This window comes from Brassica napus, chromosome C5 (genome assembly GCF_020379485.1).
Source record: "Brassica napus cultivar Da-Ae chromosome C5, Da-Ae, whole genome shotgun sequence".
Taxonomy (NCBI): Eukaryota; Viridiplantae; Streptophyta; class Magnoliopsida; order Brassicales; family Brassicaceae; genus Brassica; species Brassica napus.
In genome coordinates this window covers 2,824,971-2,842,015 of record NC_063448.1, presented here as the reverse complement: position 1 = coordinate 2,842,015, position 17,045 = coordinate 2,824,971, and the positions used below count along the sequence as shown (strand labels likewise).

Sequence of the window (17,045 nt, the reverse complement as noted above, 5' to 3'; positions counted from 1 at the left end):
AAGAAGGTATCTGGCTATTATCTATGTGTGAAGAACTAGGATTCAAGACAGACTCATTCAAACTAAACTGTGACTCACAAAGTGCAATCTGCCTAGCAAAGAATAGTGTGCATCATGACAGAACTAAACACATTGCAAGGAAATATCATTTCATACGCGACATTGTTGAGCAAGGTTCAGTCAAGGTACAAAAGGTTTACACTACTGAGAATGCGGCAGATATGTTGACAAAATGTTTACCTGGGAAGAGTTTCGAGAAGTGTCTCGGACTTCTCAAGGTAATCCGGTAGTAGACATGAAGCATCCCGAGGTTCCTGGTTTGGTTGATTGAAGGACCTCGCAAAAGGGATACAAACAGATACTGAGGTTGATTAGTATCGGTAACAGGAAATCAACACACAGAACTATCAAATGGTAAAGTTTGAAAGGAGATTTATCTACGGTATCAGCAGGATAAAGGGTTTTTTTTTTCTTTCTGTTAAGGATATTATATGGTTTTCTTAGAGATTAATGGTATTCTTAACGCAGGTAACTTATTGGTTTTAGCAGTGTCAATCCTTACGGGTTTTCACTAGGGTTGACACACTACTGCTACGATAAGGTTACCTCACAGAAAGATAACTTGAAGTTTGGATCTTGATGTCTTCGACAAACTGCAGATTGAACAAAGATATTGAGAGCGTGTACAAGTTATTGTTTCAGAAGGAGAAAAGTAATTTTTTTTAAAAAAAAATTATCAGTATTTTACCAGAGATTGGTTGGTAAGCTGAAGAATGAAGATCGGAGCTTGAAAAGTCTTAAACTTGAGAGCGTACAAACGAGAGATTAGTCGACGAATCTCGATGTTGCTGAGCTCTTAATGGTCTTCTGATAGAAGCGAAATCAGGTACTGGTGAAAGGGTCTGCGGTGGAGTAGATCGGACTTGTCACTGAATTAAGTGGTTAGTAAAAGTCGCAAGCTGAAGTTTTCATTTCGGCGGATATAACACATCATCTCCAGGTGCATGTGAGATGGTAAGCTGAAGAGATGGCTGTGTAAGAGCCTAAAGAAGTTGCACAGGAGAATTGGTAGAGATTCACCGGAAAATGTTCGAGGAGACAGAGAAACAAGGGTCGGTGTGGAGGAAGACTGTTTGAGCTTTCTCGAAGATTCCGATAGAGACAAAGGTGGAGTTTGTCGGGTTTGTTGTCTCCATCTTGAACTTGGGCTGAAGTGTCTGAAGCCCACAGAGAAGTGGAACAGGCCTCCAGAGTATTTGTTGTACTGTGGCCCACGTCAGCTTCTAGGTTTTGTTTCATAAAACCTGAGTATAAAAGAAGATCGCGTTGGTGACTTGAAGGGCGCGGCAACAACAACAGATTGAGAGGTTCAGGTGAAAGAGCAAATTGTCTTGGTTGAGAGATCGTTTGTGTTTACCTGAAGGCTAAGTTCAATCAGAAGAAGAGAGCTAGGTGTTTAGCTCTTGATTAAGCTTTGGCGTTTATAAGTTTAAGGTCACAACCCTTTTATTAATTCTTTCTCTTTGAGTTAGTGAATTGGAAGACTCTGTTCTTCCCCCAGACGTACCTTCACGGGAACTGGGTAAACAAACTTGCTGTGTCTTATCTCCTACATACAAACAAACAAACAGAACACAAGTTAGTATTGAGGTTAATCGATCAAGTAACATAGCTAAACGAATTCTAGCTAAAGGAACGAAGGTTTAACATAGTAAATCGACGTTTAAACCTTACAAGACCGTTGCCATATGATACTTATATTACTCGAACTGGTTCCTTGAAGTATGTGGACCGAATCTATTTCAGCAATTCGGACAAAGGTGTACGGTATGTCAACTTAGCCTAAATAGTTTTTTTCCATCACAATTATGTCATTTTTGCTCATTGTATGTATACGCTTGACTGTGACAGTTACCCTGAAGATGTATATGATCGTGCTTGGTCTCCGTTCTTGCCAGTAGAATGGACGCAGATAAACACAACCCTCAACGTTGTTGATTCTCATAAAGACTATAACCCGCCACAAGATGTCATTAAGACTGCTGCCGTACCCGCTAATGCCAGTGAACCAATGACCTTTTCTTGGACTTTGGACACTTCTGACGACGAGACTTATGCCTACCTCTATATGGCTGACATCCAAAAAGTGAGAAATAATGATACCAGGGAATTTGACATTATCGCGAATGGTAAAGTTGAATTCGATCCTTATAGTCCTATGAAGTTCGAAGTAGAGGTTTTGTTTAACAGAGTGCCTCTGAAGTGCGAGGGAGGGTTGTGTCGTGTGCAACTCTCAAGAACTAGAAAGTCGACTCTTCCACCCTTGATGAATGCTTTAGAGATTTTCCAAGTTATTGAGTTTCCACAATCAGAGACGAATCAAGATGATGGTATGTAGCTTTTGTCAATAGAGGACATATTAATAGGTTGTTACACATGTTAATTCTCATTGTTATTTTTGTTGATATTCTAGTAATTGCTATGAAGAATATCCGTGAGACTTATGGATTGAATAAAATCAGCTGGCAGGGTGATCCATGTGTTCCTAAACAATTCTTGTGGTCTGGTTTACGCTGCAATGTTATAGATGTGTCCACACCACCAAGAATCATAGCATTGTAAGAACAATTAAACCTCATTCTTATTATCAAAACTTAATTAAGCAATTCAAAATTTCTTATGTGACATGCATGTCTCGGATCCATGTGAACAGAGATTTGTCTTCAAGTGGATCAAGAATTGTACGTAACTCCTTGATTCCATATAGAGGAAAACATATTCGGAAAATAGGTTTACAATTTATTTATATTGATAACGAAAGAGTCATAGGCTGTTTGCCCATAGTCTTTCTGAACCAGACACCAAAACTGGCTATACCCTTACGAGGAAACCAGATACTTAACATTTTATCTTAACAATTTTCAGGGACCTGTCGAGAAACAACTTGACTGGAGAAGTGCCTGAATTTCTAGCCAAGATGAAATCATTGGTGGTCATGTAAGTTTTCTAAAGAGCAAAATAAATTTTGGTCATAACAATTTATAATGGTCTCCTTATATCCATAGAAACTTAAGTGGAAATAAGCTTAGAGGCCGCATTCCACAAGCCCTGCTTGACAGAGAAAAAGAAGGACTAAAGCTATCGTAAGGTTTCCTCTTTGAGATGATCTTCTTTTTATTATGTACTATCCACTCTGTTTTAGTATTTATTTGATGTCTTCAACAATGTTTTTGTTCCTTAGTCTTGATGGATATCTAAGGACATGTAAATCATGCAAAAAAAAATTCCCCGTGGCGGCGGTTGGTGGTGCATCTCTTTCTTCTGTGGCCATTATCATTACTGTGGTGGTTCTAATCTTCATCTTCAAAAGGAAAAAGCCATCAATCTCTAAAGGTAGTTAGAAAATATATGATCCATTGTGAAAGTATATGAAAACTCGTGGATCCTTCAATTTTGATTTTATTTTTGCAGTTAAACGTTCATCACTAGAATTAAAAAAACAGAAGATTTACATATTCAGAGGTCAAAGATATGACTAATAACTTTCAAGTTGTTCTTGGCAAAGGAGGCTTCGGTGTTGTTTGTCAGGGTTTTCTAAATAATCAACAAGTAGCCGTCAAAGTTCTCTCTCAATCATCAACTCAAGGCTATAAGGAATTTAAAACAGAAGTACTTAATTACACTAAACCCTTCCCTAATTTTTCAGGAAATCATGACTTCATGAATCATATACCCTTTTATATTCTTGATTTTTAGGTTGAACTACTTCTAAGAGTTCACCACGTAAATTTAGTTAACCTCATCGGATATTGTGATGAAGGGAATGACTTAGCTCTCATCTACGAGTTCATGGAAAATGGGAACTTAAAGGAACATCTCTCAGGTAAACCGTTTGATCATTTGGGAAGCAAACTGAGCTACCTCTTCTAAATTAAAGGGGGTTTAAAATTATATGGTGAATTTTGGCAGGAGAACGTGATGGTTCTGTCTTAAACTGGCCGAGTAGACTGAAAATAGCTATTGAGTCTGCTCTAGGTTTGTCAATTTTTGTTAGTTCCAATTGTTATATTTTTGTGTATTCATATTCCTTTTCAACTCTTTTTAAAAGATAAGCTAAAATATGGGGTTTTCATTGTACTAGGAATTGAATATTTGCAAATTGGATGTAAGCCGCCAATGGTTCATAGAGATGTGAAAAGTACCAATATATTGTTAGGACAACATTTTGAAGCCAAACTCGCCGATTTTGGACTTTCGAGATCTTTTCTCGTGGGAAGTAAAACTCATGTATCAACAACAAATGTTGCTGGAACTATTGGATATCTTGATCCCGAGTAAGTTCTAGTTCTTATTGTAATTTAAATGATGTTTTATTTTTTTGCCTGTTATCTAACATCTTTGAGTATATTTTGCAGATACTATCAAAAGCATTGGTTAACGGAGAAGAGTGATGTTTACAGCTTTGGAATCGTGTTACTGGAGATTATCACTGGCCAACCAGTGATTGACCAATCACGTGAAAATTCTTACATAGTAGAATGGGCAAAGTCTATGCTCGCAAATGGTGATATTGAAAGTATTACGGATCCGAAACTCCACCGAGAGTATGACACAGGTTCATCTTGGAAAGCTCTTGAATTAGCAATGGCATGCATTAACCCTTCTTCCGCACAGAGACCAAACATGACACGGGTTGCTCATGAGCTAAATGAGTGTTTGGAAGTATATGAGAACCTAAGTAAAAGAAGGAGCCAAGATGCAAATTCATCCAAGTCCACGGGACATAGCATAAGCTTCGTCAGTGACACTCCTTCAGCTCGTTAATCTTTTCATCTTGATGTTTTTTTCTCTCCACAGGTTGCATTTAAGTGTGTAATGTGAATATGTTAAAAAAGCTTCATATTGTGCTATCGAATCCACTGATTGAATCTTTAAATGGTGTTTGCTTGGACGTTCCTTCAGCTACACATAACTTTTTGTGCTTGTTCCAAAATCTCATTAGCTTTCGCAGATATTCTTTGAGTCAGCACGGATCAAAGCGTTGATTCATGTGTCTACTAGAGTTTTATGATTGTCAACCGAGACAAATCGGTTTTATTTCATACCTTAGTTCTAATCTTGGTAAAACTGAACAATCTTAAGCAATATTTTGTAGAATTCTCAACGATAAATAAGCACAAGGCTTTGCTTTCTTTGATGTTGCAGAATAAACTCGACATCTTTAAGGGAAGATGAAACTATCACATCATTTGAAACATTTTTTGAGTCTATATATTCTAGAAAGACAATATTACTAAAGGTCACACACATTACACAAGGACACACAAAGTCCAACGAAACTAGAAGCGTAGATCATCTTAATCATAGAAGTACTGCAGTTCAAAGTCCAAAATTTCGCTGAGGCTATGGTGACTGTAATCATCTTCTGGTATACTACCATCAGAGAAGTCGTCAGGGTAGCCATCTTCTGCTAAATTCACGGTCGCATCAAATGGGTAATCATGGATCGGTTCATTAGGGCGTCTCACAACTTTGATCCTCCCGACACACCGCTTCTCCAGATCCCCAGCAAGGTTAACGTTGAAACAATTGCGTAAATCAAGATGTTCCAGGTTAGGACAGCTATCAAGAATGGCGTTTAAACCGGCTTCCGTTAATTTGTTCCCAAAATGCTGGAGGTGGTGAAGTCCAGGCATTGTTTCAGCGATTGCTAGAGCAACATCATCACTCTTGTCTCTAGAATGACTGTAACCCACACAGTTTTCTTTCAATGTCGTCAGATTTGGACAAGACTGGCCTACAACTTTCAGAGTGTCTCCTAATGATGAGCAGTATCCTATATATGAGCAGTCTGAAACCTCGAGTTCTTCAAGCAATGGGAGTTTCACGACTGCTTCGGCTAGTCCCTTGCTTGCTTGTTATTAGATTGCACACTGAAACTTTAATGCCTCTAAGATTTCCTGAACTGCAAATAGTTGGGTGTAAAAGTTTAAAAACATAATCAAAGATAGGAACAAGAGCGATAAAAGATGCTAAACATTATTACAAAATATATTTTTTCCTAGCATCCCAATAACCTGAAGCTAACCATTAAGAGCACCATTAACCCTTGGAGTGCTTAATTTTTTTTTATTTTTTTATTTTGGTTTTTCTTCTGATTTAAAAAAAAAAGAAAATTAAAAACGAACCAATCGCGGGCCGCCACGTATCAGTGGGGCCCACGAAACAGTGCTAACACCGATACTTAATTAAGCAGAATAAGCACAGGTGCTTAGTTTTTGCGTGGATCTCACCCGCTATTATATTAATTTTTTGCTAATCACCTCCATTAATCATGCTCTAAGGCTTCTTCACTCAGAGGTATAACAATAATAGAATCAAGTGGATGTTCTCTATTCCAAAATGGATAAAGTACACAAACCTGAAAAAATCACTTTGCCAGGCTTCTTCACTTAGAGTAAAAAAAATACTTATACTTGAGTAATTCATTTATTTTTGGATTAGAATCCAACTGGTCTAAGATCTTTCTTCATTTTAGTCAAAAAAAAAATTATTTCATGGCCAAACTCACTTAACCCTAGAAGTAGCACACAGGAAAAAACATAGAGAGGGAGAGCAAGAGAGAACCTATGGGCGATGTAGCTGAGAAGAGAGTTAGTACAAAAGTTCCACGGATGGATCTCAACCAAGCCGCCCTGGCTACGATCAACTGCATGGCGGCACATTTTCTCGTGATACTTGTGTTGCCAGGGATCAAGGCTACGCATCTCAATTTTACGCCACATCGAGGGGTCTTTACCGACGCTACGCCACGATCTGCACACTTTCTCTGCTTTTTCCACTATCTCAACCGCGCCAAGACGCTGAAGAATTAACGACGTCAGTTCCGGAGGAAGATCCGCCCAGTTTCTATGTTCTCCTTCCTTTATCATCGTTTGTAACGAAGAAGATGACGACGAGGAAGCCATTCTATGGATGATCAAAATCCACAAGAGTGTAGCAGTTTCAATATATATCCTCGTTTGTAACTAATCTTTACAATCTGGTCCTCATGATTTTACATATTCACGAAACTAACATGGGGTTATCATTCTACATATTGGGTCTAGGCCTATTAAAAACTTATCCTTACCAACTCAAAAAGCGTTGTTTCATTGTTTTGGGCCTAATTATGAAAATAAATATTTTAATAAAATATAAAATAGATGAAAATTTGAAAAAGACAATAATGAAAATAAAAGAGAATGACATGGATTGGACTAAAAGAAAAACATTTACAATGGCATTTGTGACTGAACGTTTTTATCGAAATATGTGTGTGGTTAAAAAGACGCACGATCCGATAGAGACACCACGTGTCCGAATGAGAAGGAAGTTCGTGAGACAGTGGTGGGTCACCCAAGAAAGAGAAAGAAGAACAAGTCTTCAGGGTAACGAGGGGTTTTACTGGTAATAGCCGGTTATTCGCTCTTCAGACACGTCCCGATGTTACTGGTATAAGACCCAGGGGGTTTAAGCCCTTTGTCACGTCCCGTACTCTTTTCTCGTTTCCACACAAACAAAGGGGTTTTTCGTTTTCACAGAACTTCGACAACAAAAAATAAACAAAAAGAGAAAAGCCTTTCCTTATACCTTTCGTTAGAGACTTCGCCTGCCTTGTTTCGGAGAAAACGGTGAGAATCTTAATTGTTTTCGATCTGCTATTTTAGATTGCGTTTTCACTGTTACGAGCGAATAAACAAAAGGTTTTTTTGGACGGGCGTCTATGTTGAATCTTCGTTTGTCAGAACCTGAAATGTGTTTTGCTTTCGTGAAAATGTATTCTAAATGTATTTTCTTGGTAATAGAAATTTCTGTCTGAACTATGTCTCTATTTTACTCTATAACATCAACTGTACGTTGCATTAGATCTTGGGTAATAGAAATGAGTTGGTTTCTAGCGAGGTTTTACAAAATGTCCTCTCTGAAATTGGAAATCTAGTGCTTGTTCACATATATAGAATGTGAGAATGACTTTATCGAATCTGTTGGTGAATATTCTAACTCATTAATGAATAAACCTAACTTGTCTTCCTGTCTAGGTTAATTAATCCGTGACAAAGCAATACATCCTTTTGTTGAATGTCTGAAACTTGTTCTTGAAATCATGGTGTTGCAAAGGAGGCTTGATTATGGATTCAATGGCTATGAGGTGCCTCCTACACCTCGAGCTACAAGATCACCAAGAGTAAATAGATTCATAAACTTTTGTCTGTTTCCAACATTTTTTAAGTACCATTGTAGGTTCTTCCCCTCTGATATGTCTGATTGTGTTTGTGAATTTTGCTAGAAGAGTGCTTTCAAGAAGAATCAAATATCTTCCTTCGATTTGTTGGCTGCAGTAGCTGGAGACCTGCTTGAAAGTGGTGGCAATTCTTCTTCCTCAAGTAACAACGCCATAGGGGATGGTAATGAAGAAGATCAGTGTGCGGTTAAGACAGAACCGCTTTATGGCGGTGTTCAAAAGGTGGTAGAGGAGAGAAACTGTGATCACATTCATGACAATAATGCTGAAAGGAGATTCTTTGTCTCTGAGATCCTTCCAAAAACTCATGGAATGGAAAGCTTCGATAGATCTCCACCCCCTCCCAAAGATTTCCATTTTGGATCTACCTCTGGTGTAACTTCTGATTCCTCGGAGAAGCTTGGCACTCAAGAATTAGGTCAGAGTGTTTGTTTTAGGTCAGAGACTAACGATAAGATATCAATGCATGGGAGGCTAACAAATAATTGTGAACCAGAGTTAACAAGGAATGTTGTAGCCGAGGATAAGCATCATATAGGTACTTGCTTCAAGAAACCAATTCCTCCTTTGGTATGCTCTGATGATGGTGAAAACTTCTCAGCACGTTACACAACAAAAACATTTAGGTCAACCCTTAGAATAGGAGATAGAAAAATAAAGAAAGTTTTGGCTTCAAAGTATTGTAAAGTCTCTTCAAAGCAGAAAGATACAACGGTTACTAATTCAGGTGAGCATATATTATGTTGTTTTTGACGATGTTTATGGTTTACTTATGTTTTTTTTTCTAAATATGTTTAGACTTAGACCTGAAGCCTAGTTACTACAACAAGAAACCTTGTCTGAAAAGCTTAAGATCAGAGAGGAGATATCCAATCAAGAAAAGAAGATACTTTGATGGTTATACAGCTTCACAATCAGAAGAAACACCTAAAAAGGGTATAATCAGATGCTAGTAGTTTAAGCTTCAACCTCAAAGCTGCATCATGATGATTGATGAATGACTTTGAGCTTTGTTTTTTTTGAAGGTTCAGGTTTTATGTCAACCATAGCTTGTCAGAAGCAGCCAGCTTTACAATCAAGAGATTCTCACGGTATCTTTTTCTTTTAAGGTTCTATTGTTTCCATCACTCAAGAATTTTGCATTGACTTTGTTAAATATTCTTTGATGTGCTTAGTGAAACTTGGAATCAAGTCATTTAAAGTTCCTGAACTTTTCATTGAAATTCCAGAGACTGCTACTGTTGGTTCGCTTAAGGTTTGAACTTTTTTGCTTAAGATAATTATTCATATTTTTGGATAATGATAAGCATTTTACTTATCTTCACTAGAGGACAGTGTTGGAAGCTGTGACCACCATACTTGAAGGTGGACTACGCATAGGTGTTCTTGTCCATGGAAAAAAAGTTAGAGACGACAGTAAAATGCTTCTTCAGAGTGGAATCTCTCTAGACACTCTCTCAGACACCTTAGGCTTTTGTCTTGAGCCCAATCCTCCACAATCCACAAAACCGCTGTCTCCTGAAGATTCTGATTGTGTCCGTCCATTTAATGTACCTCACTCTCTAACAAGGTAAGTCTTTCTCCAAATGTTAAGGTTTGCTTCGTATTTATTTGATGTATATTAAAATTATCATTTTCATAATGTGTTTGTCTGTCTATTAGGTGTCTTGCATCACAAGGGAAACATGCTAAACCTAGTAACTCTGTAGAAAGTGACCTTGACTCCAAACCCTCTGCACCAAATAGGGCCAAACCCGTCTACTCCAGAGCATTGATTCCTGTAGCTCCTCCTCTACATGCTCAGGCTTTAAACGTAGTCCCACCTCGGAAACCTAAGCGGTCTGAGGTGGCTCAGCGCAGAATCCGTAGACCTTTCTCTGTTGCAGAAGTTGAGGTCCTTGTTCAAGCTGTGGAGAGACTTGGGACCGGAAGGTGATTGATTAATTTGTTAATGTTACACCAAACTAAAAGTCTTAATGGTCCAAGAAAGTAATAATATTGATGTGCATATCTATCTGCAGGTGGCGTGACGTAAAGCTGCGAGCGTTTGATAATGCAAAGCACCGGACTTATGTCGATTTGAAGGTAAAACAAAAAGAACATTATCTTATTTTACCGCTCATTATGTAAATGAGGTATGTTGCTTGTGCAAGAATTTATTATATTTAGATTTGATGTGAATGATAGGATAAGTGGAAAACGCTGGTGCACACAGCAAGAATATCGCCACAACAAAGGAGAGGTGAGCCAGTTCCACAGGAGCTCTTAGACAGGGTACTGATGGCTCATGCCTACTGGTCCCAGCAACAAGGGAAACAACAGTTGCTGGAGGGACCCCATAAGCTCGAGACCAGTCTTGGTCTATAGACTGGGAAAGAAATGTTATCTTCGCGGCGTGAAAATGGACGTTAGCGAGATGAAACTGATCTTTTTTACTTTCATATATACTTTTTTGTTTATTTGTTATGTTATGTATTTGAAAATATTCATTGTGTAAGGAAAAAAAAGGAATGGAATGTGGTGAAGAAGGATATAGATGAAGATATGTGAAGTCTAATGTAATTGTCACAATGTTTGGTTAATAATAACATGTTTATTCCTTTTGTTGCCTTGCAAATTTTAGACCCTTAAGGTGTTTCAATCAGGAACTTGCATAAAGATTTTTTTATTCAAATTTGTGAATATATCAACAAATCCCTCGTATATCATCATAACTTTGGTTGATAGAGATGCATTTTGCTTGTGGATAAAGCGAAATATGTTGATCAGGTCATACATCATAAACTACCATTGTTGTTACATTAAATAGAGACATGTGGACCAAGCATGTGGGTTCAAACCTGGTATAATAGTATAATTATTGTGCTAATATATGGGTTAAAACCTAGTGAAATGTATGTTTTTAACCCAAAAAGGTGGTAGAGATGAAATGGGTACAAAGAAGCATCATTGAGAAAGTATTCACTCCACTACAAGAAAACATCAAGGATTCTCAGGGAAAAAATCGTCGGAATTTCGTCGGAATATCGTTATTCCGACGCAATTCCGACGAAATACGTCGTCGGAAATAATTCCTCGGAATTTCTTTTTTCCTCTGAAATCCCTCGGAATTTTCCGACATCATACGGTTGATCCATGCGCTGATCCCGTTCCCGGATCAGTTGAACCTTATTAAAAGAACAAACGGTTAATAATGAATCCAAATTTAAAGAAAAAAAAATGTTTAATTACCATGTTTGACCCCGTCCATGTGGATACGGAGTGAGATACGGAAGATGGTCACGACCGGGCTGTTGAACCAACTCCGCAACCCTCATCACTCCCGGAGGACCCGGAGGAACAGGAGCGGATGCAGCAGCGGGAGCGAGAGGAGCATGAGCGGGTGCAGCAGAGGGAGATGTATGGTTGGAGCTGTGGGGCGAAGGGGAATCCTGAAAATGGCTGGAATCCCGAGACTGGCTCCCCGTACCACCACGACCACGACGCTGTCGAGGCCGGGTCTGATCATCATGAGACCTGTAAATTAAAAAAAATATATTTAATAAATACAGAAATATATAAATTAATTTTTTTTATTAAAAAAAAATCCCAAATAATTTAATCACAGAAAAAGATTTATATATATTAAATTTTTTTAATAAATATATAAAAATAGTTCTAATAAACAAAAATAGTTTTAATAAATAAAAATTGTTTAATAATTAAAATGTTTTGTAAAATCCAAAAAATCGAATTTATATAGAAATTTTTTTTTGTAAAATCCAAAAAATCGAATTTATATAGAAAAATCGTTTTGTAAAATACAAAAATCGATTTTATATACAAAAATTGATTTTATAAATACAAAAAATAAAAAAATTATAAAAAAATTCTAAATCAATTCAACAAAACAAATTATTCAACCAAATCACAATTCTAAACCTATTATACAACCAAATCACAATCCTAACCAATCACCCTAACAAAAATCTATCAAAACTACACAAAAACCTAACAAATAGAACCTAAGAGAGTGGGATAGGGTCCTTACATGATTTGTGTAAGAGAAGAGGGAGATCGCCGGAGATATCGTCGGATTTCAGGGGGAAATCGCCGGAGAGAAAGAGAGGAGTCGCGCAGAGGAAGAACAGAGAAATGGGGAAGAAGAAGGGGCTCGTGGTTATAAAACCTAGGGTCCGACGGACATTATCCGTCGGAATTCTAATTTCAATTTTCGCGAAATATTTGCCCGGTAAAATGAAAATATTCCGAGGAAATTCCGACAGATAGTAAAATATCCGTCGGAATTTCCTCGGAATATTCCGAGGAAATACCGAGGAACTAGTGTTTGGGGTTTCAAAACATCAATTTTTTTTGCCGTATTTCATTTCTTATACAATTGTAATGCATACCATTGAGGATTCTTTGTATACATGAGCATAAACCATGAAATAACAAATTTCAAAACTAATTGAAAGTATTCCCTTTACCGTTCGTTAAAAGGTATAAGTGTTTCTCTTATGTTGCGAGATTTCGTTCATACAATCGGAAAAGTGTTAATTATACGGTAAGGAACAAATTTTTGACTTCATAATGAACGTAAGACACTTAATAAGGGTTATATAGGTGTTATTCAAACGGCAAAACGTTGTTTTCGGTTTAAAAACCCTATTTCCTCGGAATTTCCTCGGATTATTCCGAGGGAACTCCGACGAAACCCTCTTCTTCCTCGAAATTTCCTCGGAATATTCCGAGGAAATTCCGACGAACTAGTGTTTGGAGTTTCAAAACGTAATTTTTTTTTAAAAAATGCATCGATCGATGCGTTTTTGAACAAAAACAAATCGATCGATTACTAAGATGGCCCGGGCCGTAAGATTGTGATCGATCGATGAGAGTATCCCATCGATCTATCGACAATCTGAATTGTTCCTCGGAATTTCCTCGGAAAATCTTGTATGTTTTTTTAAAAATGCATTGATCGATGCGTTATAGAACAAAAACGCATCGATCGATTACTAGGATAGACCGGGCCGTAAGATTGTGATCGATCGATGAGATTAACCCATCGATCTATCGACAATCTGAATTGTTCCTCGGAATTTCATCGGAAAATCTTGTATGTTTTTTTAAAAATGCATCGATCGATGCGTTATAGAACAAAAACGCATCGATCGATTACTAGGATTTACGGGGCCGTAAGATTGTGATCGATCGATGAGAGTAACCCATCGATCTATCGACAATCTGAATTGTTCCTCGGAATTTCCTCGGAAAATCTTGTATGTTTTTTTAAAAACGCATCGATCGATGCGTTATAGAACAAAAACGCATCGATCGATTACCAAGATGGCCCGGGCCGTAAGATTGTGATCGATCGATGAGAGTATCCCATCGATCGATCGACAATCTGAATTGTTCCTCGGAATTTCCTCGGAAAATCTTGTATGTTTTTTTAAAAATGCATCGATCGATGCGTTATAGAACAAAAACGCATCGATCGATTACCAAGATGGCCCGGGCCGTAAGAATGTGATCGATCGATGCGTTATAGAAACAAAACGCATCGATCGATGCGTGTTCGGAAAACAGAATTATAAGGCAAAACCCGACCTTTTTTGGATCTAAACCTTAGAACTCTCATCCCCTCCGATTTCCCCTATAATTCGCCCCCCCCCCTCCCTTTCTCTCTCTATAATCATCCGATTTGAACAATTTTGGGCTCTATTCCACTTGATTTTTCGAGCTCTACCTGATTCCTACACTCGTCTTCACCCTAAGACAGGTATACTCCGCGAATCTCCACATTCTGAAATCGTGTTCTTGAGCAATTTTTTGGGTTTTGTGAATTTCTTATTTCCGTGTTGATTCCTTGATCAAATATGCATGAAACAGATGTTTAAACATGGAATAGAACACAATTGTCTGTGATCAACGAGTTTGGAACATGATTTGAGATGATTTAGGGATAGAGAATTTTTTTCAATTTCGTTTTTTTTTATCACAACTCGATTTTGCTTTTCATTTTCATGTTCAGCTTTGCCTTCTTAATTGATTATAACCATGTTGAGAGCAATGATTCTATTTTGTAGAGAATGAAGCGCACGAAAACATCAGCAAAGAAAAACACACAAGAAGCGGGTTCGTCACAGCTGGAGAAGCAAAGGCCAAAGAAGTGGGATAAGTCTGATACCACCCACTACAACAACATGAAGAAGGTAGCCGTTCCGGCTACACAACTAGCATGTCCTGAGACGATGACAATATTGGGAATCAAAGCAGACATTGAAGGACTGTTCCAGAACATGGGTCTAGGCCAACTATGCAACCTCAAGGAACCCACTTATCCGGAGTTGGTACGCCAGTTCATAGCATCCGCATACGTCACCCGTCCCGATGATAGCCATCAGGAAGGTTTTCTGGCATTCGTAGTGCAGAAAGTATACTATGAGGTATCTTTCACAGACCTCTGCGGACTATTTGGATTGAGTGCGGGGGAGAGGACATATGGTCTTTATTGGACTTCAGAGCTGTTGAACTTCTGGGAAACGATTGGCACAGGGGTTTATAGATCTTCTCAGGCAAAGGAGTCACTTATCCGGAGCCCAGTACTGAGATATGCGACACGCCTCATTGGCTCATTGCTATACGGGACAACCACAGCCGCATCAGTCACGCAATGGGAGTTGTGCCTCCTGTACCAAGGTGTGAGGCATTTGCTACCGGCATTTGGAAACTCTACATTCCCACCTGCTACTGCCTTCAACATAGGAGCGGTGCTGGCCGCAAACTTAGCAGGATACAAGGGGAAAGTAACCAAATCCAAGAGCAATGCATGTGGATTTGGTGCAGTGATTACTCGGATCCTTAGACATGTGGGTGTAGACTGTGAGAACCACCAGGTAGCACTGGACAGATCAAACAACATTGCTTGGAACTACCTGGATGTCATTTCTCTAGTAAGTAAGGAGTTCATAGCTGGTCCCCACTCGAGGATCGATCGGGATGGTCCTTACGTCTACGTATTCCAGGACCGAGCGAAGAAAACACTCTACTGCCACCTGCCTCAGATCGGCCTGACTGCTCTACTTTCAGAGGCTGCAGTTGAGTTTCTACCCCCTGCTACCGCACTAGTAGACAAGCCATCCTTCTTCATTATGAATCAAATTCGTGTGTAAATAGAGTAAGAGGGAGGATGAAGATATGAAGTGAATGAAGAGGAAGAGGAGTGCTTGTATTTATAGTTTAAATCCTGCCGACATACCGAGGAAATTCCGACGGAATTCCGACGGACAAAACTAGTTCGTCGGAATTTCCTCGGAATTTTGTAGAATCCCCCAACGGCTCTCCAACGGCTATAATATTTCCTCGGAATTCATCGGTTTTTTCCGAGGAACAGAGTTTTCCTCGGAATATCCTCGGAATATTCCGACGGACTGTAGTTTCCTCGGAATTCCGTCGGTATATTCCGAGGAAATTCATCGGTATATTCCGAGGATTTCATTTTCCGTCGGAATGTCCGTCAGAATATCGCTGTTTTCTTGTAGTGCTCGTTATTATTAATAATGATACAAACAAGCATCAATGAAAATGATGAATGCGAAAAAGGAGATCAAGTGACTCCCTCGTACACACATGGAGATCACTGTATACAAGATTCCTTAACATTAAAAAAGAAGCTAGGGGTGATAGGAAATGGAATAAAAAAAAGAATATGCGGGAAGATTCTTTAGGATCTTATGGATCAATTGATAAATTACTAGAGGTGTCAGGTTCAATACTTCACATCCTTATGAGAAGTCGACATCATTGAATAATCTTTTTGGATTGATGTGTTCATGTGGCTAGTCTCTAGCCCTCACAAATGGATTAGGTTAAGAGGTAGTGGTTCTTGGACACTAGAGAATGATAATACGCTTGTAACGTAGCGTGTGTATAAGTATAGCATAAGAAAGTATTCTATGCTCACGCAAAGCTTATGTTGCATAAACAATAATAAAAAAGCTAACTTCAACAAATGTCTTGTTTACAAAGTTCTACTGCATCAGGGACAAACAATTTTTTTTTTTTTTGGTAACTTGGACAAACAAAATTTGCTGCAAGTAATCTTACAAGATATTGTGCATACTGATGCATTAATCTCAAAAAGTAGTAATATCCTATGAAAACTGTAGTTAAATGTAAATTCCGGACAAAGAGATATAATCAGAAATAATGAAAATTTTCAAACCTGCAAAAACTCCATGAAATTTGATTATTTTGTAACTCTAAACCATATTGACATACACCAGGTTAACACATCGTGGTTTAAATTGAAGTTTCCAATTATTAATTGAACCAGGAAGCATCGTTCTGAAAATATAAGAAATAATCAAATCCAACTAACTTTCGTTACTACTATTTCCAAGATTCCTAATGAAAAAAAAAACTAACAAAACAATCCTAAAAGGTTAAGTATTTAATTAGATACAGAAACAAATCATCGTACTCAAACGTGACACCCACTCGATTTCGAGTTTTATCATAGTACAAATATTAAATGGTCTGAATCTCACAATGTTACAACGTATATGTCAGAATGACATTGTGAGAGATCAGATCTGGATGTGGTTTCTGTTACTTGTTGTGCTTTATCCTATATAATCTTTGTATATAAAGTAGACTTTTTTCCTTCTTCCGACAAGTGGCAGGGGGGTTTGCTGCCACGTGTCATCTTTTTGTCTTTTTACATTTTAGATCATTCTTCTTTTAGATTATTGCAATTTGGTTCACTATTTTCTAA

General features: G+C 38.1%; 2 protein-coding genes and 1 pseudogene across 4 annotated transcripts; 2 read left to right on the top strand and 1 right to left on the bottom strand.

Annotated features, from left to right (window-relative positions):
* The first annotated feature begins 3,254 nt into the window (after nucleotides 1-3,254).
* Nucleotides 3,255-4,930, top strand: LOC106398258 (putative leucine-rich repeat receptor-like serine/threonine-protein kinase At2g14440). Its single transcript, XM_048757872.1, has 3 exons — nucleotides 3,255-3,883; nucleotides 3,970-4,035; nucleotides 4,142-4,930. Exons 1-3 carry the CDS (start codon nucleotides 3,850-3,852, stop codon nucleotides 4,336-4,338), a joined length of 297 nt encoding a protein of 98 aa, XP_048613829.1. The 5' UTR covers nucleotides 3,255-3,849; the 3' UTR covers nucleotides 4,339-4,930.
* A 215-nt stretch (nucleotides 4,931-5,145) lies between these two features.
* LOC106397366 lies at nucleotides 5,146-7,111 on the bottom strand (annotated as a pseudogene).
* Nucleotides 7,112-7,529: 418 nt separating this feature from the next.
* Nucleotides 7,530-10,887, top strand: LOC106399827 (telomere repeat-binding protein 5). 3 transcript variants are annotated; one of them, XM_048757870.1, is made up of 10 exons: nucleotides 7,530-7,673; nucleotides 8,082-8,227; nucleotides 8,333-9,011; nucleotides 9,083-9,220; nucleotides 9,310-9,375; nucleotides 9,460-9,539; nucleotides 9,613-9,854; nucleotides 9,947-10,216; nucleotides 10,306-10,369; nucleotides 10,472-10,887. In XM_048757870.1, exons 2-10 carry the CDS (start codon nucleotides 8,147-8,149, stop codon nucleotides 10,649-10,651), a joined length of 1,800 nt encoding a protein of 599 aa, XP_048613827.1. In that variant the 5' UTR covers nucleotides 7,530-7,673; nucleotides 8,082-8,146; the 3' UTR covers nucleotides 10,652-10,887. The 3 variants fall into 3 exon arrangements, with proteins under 3 accessions (XP_048613827.1, XP_022558725.2, XP_013695732.2); XM_022703004.2 differs by having other exon boundaries at nucleotides 8,330-9,011; nucleotides 9,316-9,375; XM_013840278.3 differs by having other exon boundaries at nucleotides 8,330-9,011.
* The last annotated feature ends 6,158 nt before the right edge of the window (nucleotides 10,888-17,045 follow it).

Coding starts and splice junctions, on each gene's coding strand:
- LOC106398258 (XM_048757872.1), top strand. CDS start 3,850: ATGGAAAATGGGAACTTAAAGGAACATCTCTCAG. Junction 3,884..3,969: donor CTTAAAGGAACATCTCTCAG/GTAAACCGTTTG, acceptor GAATTTTGGCAG/GAGAACGTGATGGTTCTGTC. Junction 4,036..4,141: donor AGCTATTGAGTCTGCTCTAG/GTTTGTCAATTT, acceptor TCATTGTACTAG/GAATTGAATATTTGCAAATT.
- LOC106399827 (XM_013840278.3), top strand. CDS start 8,147: ATGGTGTTGCAAAGGAGGCTTGATTATGGATTCAATGGCTATGAGGTG. Junction 8,228..8,329: donor GAGCTACAAGATCACCAAGA/GTAAATAGATTC, acceptor GAATTTTGCTAG/AAGAGTGCTTTCAAGAAGAA. Junction 10,370..10,471: donor GGACTTATGTCGATTTGAAG/GTAAAACAAAAA, acceptor TGTGAATGATAG/GATAAGTGGAAAACGCTGGT.